The sequence below is a fragment of the Pipra filicauda genome, unplaced genomic scaffold, assembly GCF_003945595.2.
Source record: "Pipra filicauda isolate LSUMZ 115617 unplaced genomic scaffold, ASM394559v2 scaffold57_size4234018_pilon, whole genome shotgun sequence".
Lineage (NCBI taxonomy): Eukaryota > Metazoa > Chordata > Aves > Passeriformes > Pipridae > Pipra > Pipra filicauda.
This window is the reverse complement of record NW_024104731.1, coordinates 2,812,147-2,832,731: the sequence shown is the minus strand read 5'-3', so window position 1 is coordinate 2,832,731 and position 20,585 is coordinate 2,812,147. Positions and strand designations below refer to the sequence as shown.

Genomic DNA, 20,585 nt, shown 5'->3' with positions numbered 1-20,585 from the left:
TACCAAAAATAATAAACGTATCCTTCATTTAGTCAGAAAGCCTACATGAAGAAAATGCAATGAATTAAAATAAATATAAAAAACTTAAAGGAATATGAGCTCCAGGAGAACAGAAGTATTGCCAGGGAAAGATAATGTCAGGCAAAGGGAGGGAGCGTGTCTGGTGCCAAGCAAAGCCGAGGGCTGTGCAATCACCTCTATCAGTGCTCTATCAGTGTCTACACTCCAGCCAAATCCAGAGAAAACAAGGAGTCAAAGATTCAGGTCAATAAGCTTATAGGCGATTTGCACAAACAGCTCCTGCAGCAAGGTAAAAAACAAAGTCATATTGGTTTTTCTTTTTTATTCCTTCTCTTTGAACTCCTTGGTCCAAACACACCCTGGAAATGTCAGTGTTATATGCAAGAATTTAAAGAGCTGAGCTTCTTAATCCCGTTAAGAAATAAGAACAAAGTTGCCTGTAAAGATCTCCTTATTGAGTTCAAAGTGATTATGGTATAGCTGCCATGTACTGATCCTACCTCCACTTGCTATAGCAAAAGAGTTAGAAATTTGTCATGAAATCCATTACTGAAAAGGAAAGAAACATTATTGATTAAGAGGTTTCTGGTTAAAAAAAGGAACAACAGCAACGACAAAAAAAGGCAAGCAAAAAAAAAAAGCATAAATCTACTTTTTGATCCAGAAACAGAAAATAGCAAGCATATTGTTAGTCATTACATGTCTAACATGAAAGAAGCAAAGAATATTTACACAGATGCACACAGCCATACACACAGACACAAAATCATACTCCAGAGGAAAAAGGGACACAGAGAAATCATTTTCAGGGTGTTAAGAGTTTGGTTGGTATTATAGATGATAGCATGATAGCTTTGCACATGAAGTATGAAGGGAAAGATTAATACACGGACGAACTTAGCTTTGTATATGCTTTCTTATATGAGGAATCACACTGCAGCTGTTTCCCTGAATCTCAAGCCTGGCTGCACAATCAGGTCACATGGTTTAACATAAAAAATTCTAGTCCTAAGCTGCTTTGGCAGGCTAGTGACAAAATACTGTACATGAGCAGAAAACTTGGTTCAGGTTCTGAGCTCATCGCCTCGTGTCCAAGTAGAATACAAGAATACAGAAGCAGGTATGCACCCAATATACAGGCCATAAATTCCTGGAGTCCTCTTCTTGCTGACTTAAAACTGTATATGAGGTTTAGACTGCACTGGATTCCCCTTATCCCCCTCTTCACTCACAAATAAACATAACCCATGTATCAGGAACTGCAACCACATATCAACTGGCTACAGACATACATCACTACAGGCATACCTAGCATTCATGCTATGGATTCTAAAAGCATTGCATCATGAAACAATCAGTCTCCATCCCACCTCATGTATCCCCCGTATCTTGCTACGTCACCAACTGAAGAACAGTTGGTACTGGGAAGCAAAAGCTGCTTGCTTTCCAATCTATCACCAGTAGTGTTAAGGCCACTGAATCTCCTTCCACTGAGGGCTGGTGCCAACGCTGTCTCATGATGAAGTACCATGGAAAGCCTACAGGAGGATCAAGAGCAACAGCCATGCTATAAGCAAAGAACAGGAGAATCTGACAAAATTGTCCTGGGAAGCATGGCAGCAAGAAATGGACGCGCCCTCTCTCTCTAATTACAAGATATGTATGCTCCTTCATTTGCCTCTTTCTCCTGGCAAAAGTGCCCCATTTTCTCTCTTGATTATAGACTTCCTCTATTTTCTTCTCCTGCCTCTTTCCTTCTCTGAACACAGCTATTTAACTATCTACTAATTTCAAGTGATCTCTTTCATTGCTCAAGATAACTTTTCCTTTGAAAGTTAATCCCTCATTGAACACATCTCCTAGGAACTATAATTTGTTTAGTCAGTTGCCACCCCTATGAAGTAGCCATGGCTCCTACTCTCCCTGCTCTTTACAGAGAGGAAAAGGCGTCACCACCATATGGCAAACAGACCAGAGTATTTTTTTATTTTTCCTGAGGGTATCTAGGCAGGATGACAGCAATCAGTGACTACAAAACCAAAGATAAACTACTTCACATCTCAGATGAGCTTGATTTAGTACTTTGCTTTTCATCCCATCACCTTCAGCTTGGCCTTTGCATTGTTCTGCCATTCGTGCCCCCTCCTTCTATCTGCCCTTCTGAAATTATTAGCCCTATCATGCCTCCAGCTCACTTCTTCTCTTGTCTCTGTTAGCATTACTTCATTTTCTTATTCCAACCTATAACAGACAAAATTTAATCTGTATGTACTACCTCCTAGCTTCCAAAGTAGGTTTTCAGCCATCTAGTCTATCACTTCTCTGCATGGAAGACAGGTTACTTTCTCCTTATTCAGAATGTTTAAATACTGGCATTTATCTAATAAATCTTCTAGATCCGAATTTAATCCAAATTAATCTTAATCTGATACAGATTCTGATTCCAGATACTCACTATCTGGACATTAAAAAAAAAAAAAAATCAGTAAGGGAGAATTCAGGCTACTACAGGCTTTGTGTGGACAGCATCATCAGATACTCTCTTTATTGGCAGTACATCAATTTGTAGTAACTAAGCATAAACAGCAGATTTCAAAGGCGGTTTTCAAACTGAAAAAATGTAATGCACTATCACCAAGGCTACCTTCTAGCAAATTTTTTGTTTCTACTCCGAAGATACAGACCAGTGCAGCTTTGTAGTACAAGAACACCATGACTGTGTTGTTATTATTGCTACTTCCAAAATATTCCCTTTCCCCTAATCTCACTGTCAAAATTGCAAACAAATCAAATTTAAGTGCCATCTATTATGAGGCTCTTCTTCATCCAAAAGGTTAAAAAAAATAGAGTTGGAAGCTTAAAACAATCCTTGGCAAATAGTAGGTCAGTAATTTCCATTCTAGCTTGGAATATTTATATGCTTAAAAATTCTTCACTTCTTCACATTTGAGTGTAAAGGAGGACTACATAGGAATGCAGCAAAGTTAATTGTGGATTTGTGGTGTGGCAGAAGTGTGGAAGAGGAGAAATTTTCCAGATTCCTTGTTGCAAAAGCCATTAATGAGCAAAAGGAGAAAAGTAATAGCCAAAAGTCAAAATTCTGAAACCTGAGAACAGTTGTAAAATGACATGTAGCTCAATCAATGTGATTAATTTGCTTCACACTTTGCCGAGGCTTTCGCCTCCACTTTCTAATTCTGGCAACTATTCTGCTGAATCTATCTCACAAACCCAAATTAATAAGGTGGGAATGACAAGTATGGCTTTATAAAGGTTAGCTGTTTGCAATTTAGAGAGTAAGAGACTGCTCTCTGCTTATAATACAATCAGGCACAGTTTGACAGGAAAATCTCTTCAGTCAAAAAGCCAAAGTTACCAAGTTGTGAACCTGAACGTCCTCTACTTTCACTCCTCTGAAAGAATTGTGAGTTCAGTAAATTTTTGCCTTCTGTGCCTAGTCTGGATAGTTAAAAGCCTCTGGTTTTAGGTGATAATTGAATTTATATAGCTGGCTAAGTACAAAAAGGATACCATGGATGGAGCCTCACAAACAGCACCTCCCCAACAGCTGTGCCACTTGTTCCCCACGCCTCTTGATTCTTGCAGGAAGCCCCACTACTCATTTGTCCTCTTTTTCTGAGTCAGCTGGGAAGAAACCCCAGGGGAGGGAAAGAGGACAGATAATACCTATATCTAAGAAAATACATTTACTTTCTGGAACCTATAATGGAAAATATAGGTGACCTCATGGTAATGACACTTAAGATGAATCCCTGAAGAAGCAGGACACTCAACAGAAGTTGAGACATTAATAAAAACCAGCACACCTCTACTCTCTCCCATTCCATCCTTTTCCAGACATATTCTCAACTTGCTCCAAAGTGGGACTTTCTATCACACTGCCTCTGCTGGAGGTAGATTAGCTGTTTTATGTGCCCCTTGATCCTTAGAAATTTCTTTTTCAACTTTTCTTCTGTAGCAGTTGCACTGGAGAGGCTTAAGCTTCTTTTCTAACTACAGTACACTTGGAAAAAGGACTGCTGAGAAGTCAGAAGGCATTCAGCTTGAAGAATCAGCAGATGTTCTTAATAAAACATATAATAATCAAGATTCAGATTTAAGTGTATTCCCCTTTGATTCCTGACCTTCTTTAATACAATGGCCTGGATTCGGTGCTTTCCCTGAAAGATGTGTTTATTAAAGGGAAGATCCAAGATAACTTGAAATTCAACGTGAATTTGCAATATTGATTGCTATGAAAAAAAAATCACATTTTTTTCTTTATTTCACCCAAAACCATAGTGCTTTCCATTGGTGGGCCTTGGAAATGTAGTGAGAAGTACAGAGAAGTAACTAAATCAAACCGATATGGTATGAACTGACAGTAGTGCATAGTCTTCCACTGCTGACAGAAGGAATTCAAGAGACGCCAATATAACAATTATGCACATGGTGGTTTAAATATTTATTTATTAATGCCAAGAGTAGGACCAGTACTTTTTTCCAGCTAAGGAAAGTGGTGTCTGAAAGGCATGTGAACAAGTGAACACGAAGTAACTGTAATACTTGTTCACATCACAGTTATAACAGTATTAAATTCTCTGTTTGTAAAGCATTTCTGTCCATAATCTGTTCTCTCCTCACAGTAAGATTTGTAGCAACTGAACTCTAAACTATTGATTAGACTGTTTTGACCTCTTAGGTTGACTTACTAAGTATCAAGAACCTGTAGTGGAGAACTAAATTATTTTGTTGAAAGTATGTAAGCTACATAGAGGACACGTAGAAAACACATTGTCATGCCTTCCCCACTGATGACTGAAGACTCTGTAGGAAGAACTAATATTCTGCAGTCAGAACACTTGACTTCCAATAGATTTATTCGACTTTGTCCAAAACAGATGAAAATAATACAAAACCAGAAGCATATCAAGCTATCATGAAAAAAACATATGTCAATATCTGGGAAAGAACAGAAAGAGAAATCATCAATATCCAAATGCCTGAGGGATTAGTGGACTAACAGAAGAACACCACCACCACAACTCCAGCTATTTGATAGGCATCCTTACCTGCAGAAGACAAACAACAAAGTAATCAAGTGGAAATCTGATGGGAAGAAGGTTAATTCAATGCTTGAAATAACAGCACACAGCAGTGAGTTTTTTCTCACTGGGTAAGAATGAATTGGTGTGACTTATGCTAAAATACCTCTATCTTCAATAATTTGCAAGTAACAAATGCACCAAAAAGGTATCTGCAACTTCAAAAGTTATCCTTTCACAAATCACTAGTTTTCTACATACATAATAAATTCTATAATAAGCTCTATTTTAATCCTAGAATCTACAGACACAATCTGTTTTTCTAGCAATGTTTCCTAGGCAGAGCACTGTTCCTAAGCAATGAACAGACATGCTGCATTGCTAGCTTCGGATCTGCTGATAATTGACTTCTGAGGCCTGTTCTCTACAGTTAAATATGGAGAAAATAACACTTGGAGGAAAACATTAAAGGCAAGACAATTCCCATCCCTGAAAAGCGTCTTTCAACACACTTAAATATTTACCTCTTACCAGACTTAACTCTATGAGTGACTCTTTTCCCCATTAAGGTACTATATTAATAGGGCTTTTTGTAGATTATAAACCAAAAAATCTCTTTGACCAATTGGACACAGTTTGGCCAGTATTCTCTCGAGAGGTTGGCTACAATGATTACCTTTATTACAAAAGAATTCCACTTCTTCACAGCTCAGATTTTCAGGTTCAAACTCTGCAGAAAAGCTTTCCTCCAATGGAAAGTCTTCTTTCGAGATAGTATCATTTTCCTCAGACAGGCACTCTTCTTCTTCATCCTCAGTGGCATCTTCAAGGGGCCCTTTAAAAAGAACCAGGAACACTGTGGCAAAACCATCTAAAAGGACAGTGTGAAATAAAACCTTAGTGAACTTATAACTGGAGTTCTTTAGCTAGGTTTTCCTTCCACGGCAGTGTTCGGCATTTATTAGAATTGGACAAATAACATTTTATGGAAATTGAAATTGAAAGCGACTTTTCCTGATGACTTCAAATCAGAATATGCAAAATGTCATTAATAATATGTATTAATAATACTCACACATAGGGGGTTTTCATTATTCATTGGGCTCTAGTACTAAAACACAGACAGTTTTAACAGCGGAAATCAAAGCTATATTTGCAAAACCACATAAACAGTGAAGAGCCTTCTCTTGTTTGTTAGTGATTGTTTTTGATGCTGAATTACACTACTTAAAATGTTCCTTTTACAGGCTTTGTTAATCAAATTAAAAATACTGACAACAGTGAATTACTACAAAGGTATTAAGAGTACAAACTTCAGTTTATTCTGCTTTTGCTTCAAGCAGCCCCCGATGGTATCTGTAATCATTTATTTGCCAGACTCTTTAGCGGACTCCCAGCCAATGGACAGGACTCAGACAGACTATCCACTCATTTCACAGAGGGCAAACAAATGTTGTGGTAAACTACCAGCCAAGGGCTACAGAAACATAAACCAGTTACAGACGCAGGGTACGAGTTTGAATTTGAAAGGGCAGCCTGAGGTCTTTGACTTTTCTTCTAATTACCTAGACATAGTATTGCTACAGATCCTCTCAAAGAGCCAGTGCCAGACAGACACATAACACAAAACACCCAGGTTACTGATTGGAATGTACTCAAAAATTAAAATTTCTTCTTTCTTATACACACACACTTCAAAATCATTGGTTAATAGTAACTATTTGCTAAAGACATCTCTTGTGCAGGGTATAGAATTTTACCCTAGATTTAAATAGAGATTTGAAATAATTGACCATGTTTTAATTTAACTAAGATTTTATTAAATGTCAGTATGTTTCAAAATCCATCTTAAGACTGGATTTCAAAGGAGAGATTTCATTATACATGGTTGAGGCTTGAAAAAATTACATATTTCACTCTCCAATGAAAGCACAGCCTCATTTATAATTGACTGAGTATTTCTTCTTCAAAATGAAAGCGAGCTAGCTAATGAAAAAAAATGTGATTTTTATTTATATGATAGTTTTACAGTATTAAATACACTATTTCTATATAATCTATCATGCTGAGATACAATACATAACTGATTGTGTTGTGTTCAATGAAAAGGAAGGAATAAATTTTTAAAGAAATCAAATATTGACTACAGTCTAATTTTATGTAACTTATTACAAACCAGTGACTACCTACATTTATTAAAACAGCAAAATTCACTTTAGGCTAGGTTGTGTAATTCTTGCTTCAGAGGAATATGATGGTTACTTTTTATTGAAATTGATTGAGATTCCCAGCTGGGATTCCATAAATTAATATAGCTTACTATCTTTCATGGAAATATGACTCTCTGTGCCAGCTGAGAATCTGACCAAATGAACCCACTTTTGTGGTCACACACTCGCCAACACTAGCTGTCATTCAACAATATAGCTCCTAAAATAAGGGGCTATTATTATGGCTGAAGAAATAAAGATTCTCACTATCAAAGTATCCATTACTGTTAATTGCACCTTCCAGCCACGCTGGGAAAAAATCCAGCAACTGCATATGCACAGGGAACGGAGAGTGGCTATCGCACTGTACGGAAGAGAGAACAAAGCACAGGCTGGAGCAGCGCGCTGCAGCTGAACATGGGCAGTCCAGGCACCTCACGTGTGTCCAGGTTCATGGCAGAAATGAAAGCACAAGGGGTTCTGCACAAATTATCAGAAATATTGTTTAGATTTCACAATATTATTATAATGTGACATTGTCTGTAGAGTCATTTATTGGTGGGCTCTCCTAGTAACATCTGGATAAATAAACTAGGAAGGAAAAACACAATGAAACAAATAATATGCTATTTTAGGGAAATGTAAATTTTTGCCACATATAAAGATGGATAAGTACCATATTTTGCATCATTTCAAATGAAGCTATATGCCTTTAATAAATTTTCCAAATATTTTAAATTTGGGGGAAAAATTTAAACTTCAGCCAACATTTCAGTGAAAGTCGATTTCCTGTTGCATGACTGGTTCTTTGTCATTTGACTTTTTCAATGTGTCTTGCAAAATACAGCAAAAGCAATTTATTTGCAAGTAATCCAATTGGCATGTGTACATGACATTTAGGTCTGTTTCTAGATGTTAAACCAGTTTATTTCATCAGGTCACCAGTAAGCAATCAGCAAGCTAACCATCACTGTATGTTAATTAGGAAAAGAACAGAAATACAGTTGGTATGCTTTCATTTGCAGCACTCATGGAAACACACCTTATGATTTACATTGACACCCTTTCCAAGAAGGCAGAAGAAATACAATGCACACGCCAAATCCACAGAGCCAGTTCAAACTCCTGTCATTCTGTGGCTTGGGACTTTATTTTTTAAATGAGTTTCAGACTAAAAAAATCTTGACTAATGTCACTGCAGATACATCCTATGTATGAACAGGCATGTAACATTTCCTAAAGTTACCTGTCCAAGCATTTGCAAGCGGAAACGTAAATGCTGTCACATCCAAAGGAGATCAGAGGTATACATGCATCTACAATGGGTTTTGCCTTGTGTGTGCCAGCCCAAACACAAAACCCAGTGCTGTTTATCCAGGAGTGCACACGTGGGCACACATCAGAGCTTTACATAACACCTCACCTCAGGGGCTGACATTAGAGGTTGCGCTTCAAACACCAGCATGACTTTTGTTGAAACTGAAGGATCTGTGCATAAATTATTTTCCTAGGTTTCAGACAGCTGCTGCCTTGTCTAATTCACCCAAATGGAACTTGATCCTTGGGACAAATTCTGTCTTATGCACGTTGAGCCATCTTTCATTTTTTAAATGTTCAAATACATTCAGCTCATACCGAGAGCTATAAACTGATAACTTTAACTAAAGCGTAAGGCATTGTTCAACATGAGTAAGACCAACCCAGGTGAATAAGATCAAAATTAAGTACTTCTCAGTTGCTCGTTTCATGGGAACTCGAAATCAATGCCTAATTTCTGTGGCCATTTTTAATTACCACTCAAACATACAATGGGTTAAAGAAAACAGTAAAATCCAAAGCCACTAACTAGGAAGTATAAATAGATTAAATTATCTATTCTTGACTAGTTCATATAATTACTTGCACATAAACAGAAAATTAAAAAAAATAAATTTTAAGAATCTCAAAATAAAGATTACGTGGAACTACATATTCTTGACAAATGCAAACACATAAACTATGCATGCTTATATTTGCCTAATTTGGTTATGTGCTTACCTCTTACTGTTAAGAGGTAAATCAAGTAAGAGCTAAATCAAGTCAGCTAGAGAACTAAGAATTTATCTGGTTCAAAAAGTTTCAAAAAAGTTTCAAAGTTTACTAGCTCCTCTATCTAGGGAACAACCTGCACAAAAGCTATGCAACTTCTTCCTTGATTTAAAATACTTAAAAATACAGAGTCATATAGACAAAAATAAATAAGTCTTTAAAAAGAAGAGAGTTTCTTTCAACTGTTTTCTCTGATAATGCTTTTTTTCCCACAGTTGTTATTATGTTGATATATTACCTTCAACAGTCAGAATACAGGTTAATCAGTTACTTTAGTACCACACTTTTCTTTCTGCATTTATTTTAAATTGTTGATTTAATTTAATAGTATTACACCCATTACTTATACTAATCATGTTATTAAGTACCTATGGCACAAAATGTACTATGTCTGCTTTTATTTCAGCTGGACCAGAGTTAAGGTTCTATCCCGTTCTGATGAAAAATCCTTTTCAATAACTGCTGATTAAGTGTGACTGTACAACGACCACAATGACATAGCAATGCAAATCCAAAAATTTCTACTACTGAAATTCATCTGTCACATTCCCAGAGCAGCAACATAAGCGATCTGACAGTAAACAGCTCTGACATATGACTAGACTCTTCAGTAATTAAAACAGTAAAATTTCACACTTAAGTAGTTAAGGAATTTAGATGAATAGTTAATTGCAGAGATAGTCTAGATGTTTGTCTTCTCATTTCAGCAATTCTTCTCCTATTAGCAGTTTGTAAAAGCATGTGATGTAATCTAAGGAGAGTTGAAATGCTTCAGATCCATGACAAAACAGTTAAGAATTCCCAATCACACCAGGTAAAATCTCTATTCCCGATCTTAAATAGGGGTACTGAAGGCAAATTAAGTCTCCTTTGATTCATTCTGAATTTTGCATGAAGCCCTGAAAAAACTGGTTCCTTTATAAAACAAGCAAATACTTGTGTTGTACAAAACAGAAGATTTTGAGGGGTTGAGTAATTTACTAACTCGCTTGGTACTTGCTTCAATACACGAATATTTATTGATACAAACACCGATCTCAAATTTTTTCGCAGTAAAACAAGAGGCAGTAAAAAACCAGTACAATTATTGACAGCAAAGATGGAGTCAATGTGGTAAAAATCTGTATGGCTTAGTGGACACCCTAGTCCACTTCGAAAAACTGCCACATATAATTTCATACAAATAACAGTATCTACTGAGGAGTGGCTGACGAGTGAGCTGCATGTGCCTTCATGGAGAAAATTACTTCTGATTGAGGCCACTTGCCAGCACAGTGTGGAGAAATCTGAACTGTGCTCCCTAATTTGTACTAGATTTACAGACACTCAAGGATGTATTTTTTAGCAGTATTAATGCATTAAATGCTAAATAAATATTCCTGAAATATCATATACTGTAATATAAATGCAGGCATATAGATGCAAGCACACAAAGACAGCTAGTTAAGGGACAATCTTTACACAGAGAGTAACAGATCCTACCTCAGCACTTGAAAAGACAGGCTACTTTAGCAAAACAAAACAAACACTGTAAGAATTTTAACAGAATGTAAAAGTGTGAGAATATACCACCAAAAAAGATTTGCATTAACTTAACAACAGATGCCTTTGTTACAATAAACACTCTGAACACAAATTTGAGCATTGGACCCCTTGAGTGCCTTAGTTCTGATACATCAATGCTTGACTCCAGTTTTATGGTACTATAACTGTAATGAAATAATTGAAATTCAATAACATTGAACTGAGTAAGTTCTGTAATAATTTCTCACAGTCAAATTCATCAGACTTCTTCCTAATGAAACCACTTAAACACACGCTCAAATTAAGCACCTGCTTATATGCTTTCCTGTCCAGTGTTTTGCACTTAAAATGAATGTATCCTATGGCAGGGAAGTATCACTGAAATAATTATCTCATGAAAATGTGAAGTGGTTAGTTTCCTCTCACCCACCAATATTCTCCTACACTCCCAGAGCAGCAGCATAAATCAGTGCTCTTAACAAATTAAGAATGCTTCAGAAAGCCCACAATGTTTGACAGTGAGTGGCTGGGGAGAGGTTAATGAGTATAATTAGAAGTAGTAGCATTAAATAGCAACAACTGTGATAAATCAGAGGCCTGAAATTCCTCGGATCTACATCAGACATTTTGCATGTTCTGTGGGATCCATTCGGTATTTTCTAAGAAAACATGCTGCCACACACAGATTATCCTTAGCTTATGGTAAGACCTAGGTATGTGATGCTCTCTGATTACAGAGGGAAAAGCTTCAGAAAAATCAATCCATTTGTCTCCTGCTTCAACAAGAACATTTTCTTCTAAGTACAAACAATTACATAAGAAAATTAACTGTGAATTCTATTAATTCGCATTGCTGGGAAGGTTTTTCCTAAAAATTCAGTCAGGGATACTAAAAATACAATAGAGGGCTCAATTTACCTAATTTTAAATATGGCAATGGCAGTGAAGACACTATACAGTAGTTCAGAGTTTTCTTCCTTTTGAGAAGTTTTCATACAAGACTTCCTAGAGACTTCCATTCCAGTTAACTCAAAGGAGTGGTTGTCTCCAATGACTTTGCTTTTACAAAAGCCTGGAGACAAGTTTAACAGTGATCTGAACAACCCCAACAGAAACAATCCAGCTTCTTCTTTTGAGGAAGAAATTTTTGCAAGACACTACCTAAAACATACTACCAAGTTCCTTGTTGCGAATCTGGATTTCTTGGGTTTTGTAAAATTTTTTAAAATGCCCCTGCTCAGATATTTCAGACCCTACATGTTCAACCATGGTCAAGATATGGACTGATATAATAAGGGAGATAAATATATCCTGTAGCAATCAGAATAAATTTTCAATTTCTGTCAAGGACAAGGACTGCCAGATACTGTCAGGACTAATCCTGAGATGATCCATACTCTCCTGAGAAGGAGAACTTCCAACTAGAAGTAACTAGATAAATCAGAGAAATGGAAGTACACAAGTCTGCAGCTAATATCATAGATGATAATAAAGGAAAATGGCAATAGAAATTCTTCTGTTGAACTAGTTGCTCCTCCAACAACCTGACACCATGAGTGTCCACGCTACTTTTCCCTTGTGACTTCTGGTTAATAGAGATCCAAATATTCAATTTTCATAGTAAAAAATATTGTCTCTCCCTCCTTTTGAGAACTGCAAATTGTTTAATCACATAATTCCCTGAGAACAGAGAGAAAAAGGGCAAGAGAAGAGCCTAAAGATTCTTATGATAGACATTAAATGGCTATACCTAATCTTGACAAACTGACCACTGCAGGAATAGCTTTAAAATTAAGCTACTGGCAGTAGGTAACTGAAGAGCAACTGGGAAATCAGTTTAGAAAAAAAACACTTAAATAATTTCTTAAGGTCAATATTTGTCAAACAAACCACTCCCACTTTTGCTGAAATGCTTCCCTCATCAGTCCCTTGAGTTTTCTATTTCGCTTTACTAAGTTATTTCTGTCATTCCTATTCTGTTTTGAGTTCTACTCTAGAGCAATGCTGTCTGTGCACACTGAACCTCGCCAGGCTGTTATGCAAATTGGCTGAACTTCATAAGTTTTGTCCAGATTCCTTCAATTTGTGAGCAACTCCTTACATCTTCATTGTGGCACCCAAGCAGAATGAACCATTTCTCACTTTCAAACTGGGAGAAACTTCACGAACATGATTCAATGATGAACTTACTAGAAAGAATGGAGAAGAAATGCTCTTAAGGACACTATAAATCTATACCAACCTGATATAACTGAGCTTAACAACAAGAAAAAAGCACAAAAGTATAATTCTGTAGAAAAAAAATTAAAAAAGGAGTTATTTTTAAACACCTAAGTTCCTCCTGCAGCCATTCACTTTTAACATAAGTTGCATCAGGGGATCTGGTAGGAAGGAAACATTTTTATTAATTTTCCCCTTATCTGCAAGAAGAATGCTGATTTTTTTTTTCATTTATGTTCCTTGCCTGCAGGTAGTAGACCAAGAAAATCATATAGCAGAAATTTTTTCTTTTGATTAATTTCTTTCCATGTGTTATGTTATTTCTTATATATAATTGATTTCAGGTTTTGCTCGTAGCTGTACATCTTTTTGTATCTGTACCTACTGCCTTCCTTCAATCAAGAAAGTTGAAGGAAATTACCTGAATTTTGTTAAGTTTATTAAAAAAAGAGCTCTGTGAATATTTAAATTGAGTTTTGAAATGGTAATACAAGAAAGATATTAGAGAATTTTAATAGTAGGTTCAATTTGACCCACAGACTATTGTAAAAAGGGTCAAATTTTATTCAAATTATTTCTTTATGGAAAAAAATACGAACACTTTGATTTTAATAAAGTAGATTAATATTCTTCACTGCTAGGTCTTTTGGCACTTCTGTACATGACAGCATTAACCGTTCTTGTATATAAACTTTTCAAAGACCTTTAAATGTTCCACTAATTTTGAACTTCGCTTTCATTTATCCCCTTGTCTTTTTTTCTCTTACCATTATGCTAGGGGCCACAACAAAATTGACAGTGCCTATGGTCAGTCTGCTCTTAGAGCCAAGGCCAGAATATTTCCAATCAATAAAAGTGAAATGATGAAAAAGTGACCATTGAGAAAATGCTTAGGGAGACATTAATTTTAAAAAATAATATGCAAGTGTGCACAGAACATGAGCTCCAAGACCTTTGCAGTTAAGTATCAGACCTCAGTTTTCAAGTAGGGGGCTCATGCCAAAACACATCTTAATTCTACCTACGCTCGTAACAGCTTCACAGCAGATGCTCCACAGCAGATGTTGTTCTGGGTATTTCTGGTGATACAAGAGGAGAAAGAGAAGGACAGAGGTGACCAGTATTGTGACTCAACACCCTACTAAATTTCAGCAGCAACAGAGAACCACCAGAGTACCACAGTGCATCAACCTTTCTGAAGGGAATTTTTAACTAAAGCCTGAAAAGCAAACAGGACATTGGACATAAAGCTCTCAGAGATGAATTTGTGATCCTTTTACATAACTTTCCACATTAGGAATAATTTTGCAATGGTGATTTATCAGTAGTTTTCTTAATTTTAACAGAGTTAAGAAGGGAAATTTCCTGTTTCCTTGGGCAGAAATGTTATCCTTGAAGTATTTTTCCCTGAATTATGATATATTTTGCAGGTTTGGGGTTTTTTTTACAGTATGATTCTGCTAACTTTTACAAAACAATTTTTGAAATTACTGGAAATCTAATTTGAAATACTGACATTATAATTTGCCCCACAATACACAGCTACCACCAATGCAAATATTATCCAGTTCCAGTGAATTGTTTCAACTAGATAAGTATGATGAAATGTTTAAACTTACAGACTTAAAAAAAAAATTAAATCTTCTTACACTGTGTAAGAAGGTGGCTTAATTCTGTGACATTCCATAAAATTATATGCATTTATGTAATAAAAATGCAACTATTTGATGATTCAGATGTCTATGAGAAGTTATTGATTTTTATATCTAAGAAATATAAAAAGAAATATGAAAAGAAAAATACATAAGATATTTTGAACTTTTTTTAACATGTTCATATTGTTTTCTATAGGCAAGGTATTCTAAGTTTTAATATTCACCTTTCTAATAAAGGAAAATCCCTCATCTTGCATCTTACAACAAAGGATATAAAACTTAAAGCTGAAATTTTAGGAAAATACTCAGACTCTCTTTTCACTTTACTACCATAAGGTTTGGAGGTTTTTTAACTCAACTTAAGAGAACAGAGAATAGACACACCTACACCAACCAGTCCACACCCCTCATATAAGGTCTATGGTATGCTGCTCTAAACAGTCCAGGGAAATCCTCTGAGGATTCAGGTTCCAGAAATTTTCAGTGAATCCTTTCCTCCAGTCATAGCAAACTGTGACACTGGTAAACAAGAGGAGTTTCTTTTCGTGTCCTAACCTCACCATTTAGAGGCTCAAACACGTAGGTAACACACTGCCTATTACTCAGGACACTTTCCTCTACAGCTTATCTCCTTCACCACATACTGCTACAGCAAAGCAGTTTCAAACACCATACCCCAAATAGGACGAATTTTATCTTAGCCATGGACAAGTGAGGCTCAGAGCTGAAAGCTTTTCAGAGCCATGAAGGCAGCAAAAGTTCGCTCTGCTTCCAACTCCAATGCTGCCCTTACTCCAAACACGGGACTTCACTGGCAATCACATGAGCAGTGAGTGACACATACTGGTATTTGCTGATCACTGTTCTCACTCACCTGCTGGAGGGAAAAATGTGATGCAAGTAGGAGCACTTTGAAGCCACTAATGATGCTGCTGCAGTGTATTTAATGGCCAGCATGTTAGCTACGATGAAAGAGGAACCTCACATCAAGTACATTAAGGGATCAGAGGAATACATACTCATTACTCACTGTAATTTTACAACCCCAGTTTCAAGACAAAATACTCACATTTTTCTCACACAGCAAAGACACACTATACTGGTATATAAAATTAAGAGGTCTTTTTTCTTGTGTTTATTTAAAATTTTCTAAGTTTGTATGCAGCTGAAGAATATTCCTGTTCATCATTTTCTCAGATGGGAACTAGCCTCTCATCTCTGTACATCATCATGCAATTAAATCAAAAAGCAAAAAAAAAAGAATCTGGACTTTTCAGATCCAAAAACTGGTAGGGAACTTGTGACTTCTCTCTCAGGTTACTATTTCTCTTCAAATTACTATTTCTTTTCTTTCCCCCTGTCTTTCTAATATAAGTGAAACAGAGAACACTGCAGAAAAATGAGCCCCTGAAAGACAGTCCAAATTCAAATTCTAGTAACATGATCAAAGCTACCGAGATTGTATGCAGAATTCAGTGCCAGTTTGGGTTAGACCTCAATAAAAAGTCAGCACACCTAAACTGATGCATACCACAATGACACAGTTAAAGGAAAAATCTGAAGCCCCACTGCAAAGAAATGTTAATGCATAGTTTCTTTTCTGTGGCTATTCACATCTCATTTTGTCCACTACACTGTCGATTATGATTAGTTACAGTAACAGTTGGTGTAGTTTACAATGATGCACCATAAGGGTGAAATGTGTTCTGTTGTTTGTTTGGTTTTAAGATTCTTCAAAGAATATCAGTATAACAGCATTCATTATGTTAATTGAAAATATAATGGACTATTAACCTGTGCTTCACCAACATGTACACCTTACAGACACCATGAAGAAACTCTGACTTCTATCATCACATCTCAGGAATATGTAGTATAATGGCAGCATAATACAGGTCACATATATGATAGGATTTATTGAAAAATAAAAACATGTATAGATCATGTATATAAACTCTAAAATATAAATAAGCAAACTATATCTTTTAAAATAAACTAGAAGTGCATGTTGCAAAGCACTGGAGTTCTTTAATATCCCTGCTCACCTTTTAACTACTTTAATTTGATTCCTCACTGACAGGAACTGTGAGATTGCACAAAATACATTGTACGTCCCCTAGAGTTGGCATAACCTGCTGGTTTTCTGAGTTAATCACTAATTAATAATTTGAAAACACAAAGTCATTATGTCATTTCCAGACAATGAGCTTTTAAATGGTGCATGTTATGTCCTAGCCTTTTCAGTAAGAAAAAATAAGTTTTATTCCTCTGGAAACCAGATGGCTGGTAAGTGTTATTATGAGGCTATGCAAATCTCAAAGCAATAAGCATGAAATCAAAACAAGAATTCATTTTCCTCTCCTCTTATCATGATTGTTGTTTTGCTGAACCAACTTATGGAATAATACAACTCCTACAAATTAGGCCACTGGATGCTTTGGCAATGATGAGTTGGTAATCCATCCCTTCTTTCTTTTTCATTGAATAAGTTCTGAAAATATTTTTTCACCTATACTTTCAACCTTCCTCATATCTTGTTTTATATGCCAATCTTATTCCAGGTTGAGTCTTCTCAGTAAACTTACTCACTTGAAAAGTTTGATCATGGCTAGGCTTCGCGAGCGAAGATTTGGGAAGGCTCTATCCACATTTGCTGCAGGCACGCTGGTGGCTTATGAGGCCAATACGTGACAGACAAATCCGATTGCAAAAGGCACAGCAGAAAGACTCCTTAGATGGTGTATTCTGCAATACACGGTTCTTTCTGCGTTGCCTTTTTTCCTCGAGGGTGATCCTGCGTGTGTTCTCAAAGGAGACAGCTGCGTTATAGATGGTGTGTCTCCAGGCCTCCCGATTGGAGGCCAGAGTAGACCAGTTATGGTGATCAATATGGCCGAGGCTGAGATGTTGTTTCAGGGAGTCCTTGTATCTTTTCTTCGGGGCTCCTCTCATGCGGCAGCCAGTGGCAAGTTCACCGTAAAGCAAGATCTTAGGGAGGCAGTGGTCCTTCATCCTGGAGACATGACCTGCCCAACGCAGCTGTGTTCTCATCAGCATGGCCTCGATACTTGTGATAGCTGCTTGCTCTAGAACAGATGTATTGGTCACATAGTCTGACCAGTGGATGTTTAGAATTGTACGGAGGCAGCGTTGATCACTGCTAATAAATTTTAGTATTGAATTTTATCATTTTGTATTTTAAATCCTTACATGTAGTATTTAATATTTATGGAAACATCTCAGTGTTCTTACATCATAATGTTTCTTGTCTGTATTAACATGTTAAAACATTTCTAGCTACTATCACACTATGTCATTTTATGAAGCAAATAAGAGCAGTGACAATTATGTAACACTGCTATTGGTTTATCATGAAATAATGTCAAAATATGACTAAAGGACTAATCCACAAAAATAAATTGAAACTCTTTTCCCCAACAGACTTCTTGCCAAATGTAGTTCCCCTTAATGAAAAAAATCATATTTGCCAAAGTATTTTCAGTAAATAATTGCCCTTTTTTAAAATCTCTTGCCATAGCTACTAACACATCTCTCTGATCTGAGTGACCCTGTCTGAACAGGGGGTTGGACAAGATGGCTTCTAGAGGTCTCTTCCAACCTCAAGCATTCTATGATTCAGTATTAATATCAGGAGATGTTGCACATTTTCTTATACTACCTCATCAGGAGCCAGACAGAGCCCTCTCTAGTGTACTAGCACATCCAACTGCAGCATCAAACAGACATAAAGGCAACAAACATAAGAATATCCTTGAATTCCCCCATAACTATCAAGTCAAGAACAAGTGCTCTAGTGAGATTTTAACTAGACACAGACTATTTGTAGCAGTGAGGCAATAGTTCCAATGGATCCATGACTGCAATCAACACTGCCTGCATTTGGGTCCTGGAAGGTTTGACTGTATGTTAGACAAGCTCTTCACTCCATCTTCCCTTTAGGTTTTATGCTATAGTTGCATTTCTTCTGTCTGCTGGTGTTCTATGTTAAACTCGTGAAAAATTGCACTGACACTCTTCACAAGACATTCTTAATACACACACAAGCACATGGTACAGTACGTTTAGCAATCATGCAAAATCCACTGGAGTATTTTGCTTAATGTTGCACACTGTATTCATAAAAGAATAATGCTTAGTGAATTTGGTACCACTGAACTAGGTCTGCAGGAAGCAAATCATTCCATGCCACTGCTGACCTGGAAACACAGAACTGAACCTCTGGTACTGTTATCATATTTTGCCCATTTCAGTTTTGAAGATGAAGATGCTGCTTTTACACATCTTCCTTATAACAATTATTCCTTAATGGAAAAGAAGCCACTATAGCATTTTTCCTAATGTTCAATGAAGTATTCCTTTTTGGTTTCAATCCATTCCTCTTCATTATAACTCTTCTAAAGATATTACATTTTTTTAGATGTTTATACCTTCAAATACTAGAGCCACTTGTCATGACCTTTTAAATTATCACCTTACTAAAAAGCAAGTGTTCTTACAATTTAATTTTTCTCACATACTACAGTCTAAGAGTTACTCAGATATCTCACTGTTTGATCCTTTGAGTACCCTCCCCTGTTTTTCCTTACATCTACTGGTAGTGAGATGAGTAGAAATGAATATAGCACAAATTCTGCATCTAGTTTCTGCTTCATAGGGATCAAAAAGGAAGAAGACAGCAAACATTACATGAGACTGTCACACCTCAGAGAGTTCTGAAAAAAGAGAGGGAAACCATGACACTTGCAGTACAAGTATCCAGGCCTAAACTAGGGGTTAAAGTGGATGTTATTCATTTCAGACACAGAGACAACCAACTCAAGTGAGTTCTACTATTAAACAGTGTCAATTTCAAGACTGGTTTTATAAGAAAAGGTTTGGAATCAAAGTACAAAATATAATAGCAATATTAATAAAAATGGTCAGCCATGGTTAATAATACAGAAGGAAACACTAGAAACGGCTCAGCACACTGCTTTTCACAGGCTAAATAACAGTGTCATGCCATATGGTAACAGTAATTGTTCCAAAAATAATTACATTTTCAAGATGGACATGTTTATAGAAGAGATGTTACTAAAAAATAGAAGTATGAAACATTACAGTCTGCAATAATATGAAATGCTACCATGCACTACAATATATTGTTACTCCTACGGGTGAAGATTGAGAAGAGGAACTGTGGTTTCTCTCCCCACTTCATGGTAAAGAACTTGAAACTATGTAAAAAGATTTGCAGCATAAGAAAACCAGACCATGGAATGGCAGGCTGAAGCTGATGTTCATTTTGACTGGTTAATATTTTTCTCTTACTCTTCTCTTTCTCCTCCTCTTCTCCTCTGCCATCATTATCACTCAACTGCCATCAAATACAGTGGTTCAACATGCTTTAATTTAAAATATTTTACAGTCAATTTATATATTATGATTATCAATAATATTAGATTATTATGTCAATATTACTGGAGAAACTATTGTTATCATGTCACTACCAACATGTAATTGCTATTTATTTAGCACAAGGCTGCTTTTTATGTACCCTTATGTACCAAGGCTGCTTTTCATGTACCCTTTTGAGGGTTTTCTTGATGTCCCAGCAAAAGAAACACTCAGAACAAGATTTTTTTCTCATTATCAATATCCAGGCTTGAAATATCCTTAAAGGTTACTCTGTTGCCAGTTAATGTCCTCAGATATCCTTCCAGTTTTCTCTGGCAAGCAACATCAAATTTCAGGGAGTACTACACAATACAAACCAACATATTTGTGCCTTCACCACAACAGGTAAAGAAAGCAACAGGGCG

The 20,585-nt window shown here is 36.4% G+C and overlaps 1 protein-coding gene across 4 annotated transcripts in view; it reads right to left on the bottom strand.

Moving 5' to 3' along the window:
• The window catches only part of ZFPM2 (zinc finger protein, FOG family member 2), a 308,046-nt gene that overhangs the window by 242,742 nt on the left and 44,719 nt on the right, over positions 1 to 20,585 (bottom strand). For 3 of the 4 annotated variants that reach the window (XM_039387657.1, XM_039387656.1, XM_027717548.2), the window contains exon 2: positions 5,743 to 5,901. The exons of the other annotated variant lie outside the window; for it this stretch is intronic. In XM_039387657.1, the coding sequence (XP_039243591.1) occupies positions 5,743 to 5,901 (159 nt within the window). The remainder of the gene's footprint in view (positions 1 to 5,742; positions 5,902 to 20,585) is intronic. 4 annotated transcript variants of the gene reach the window in all.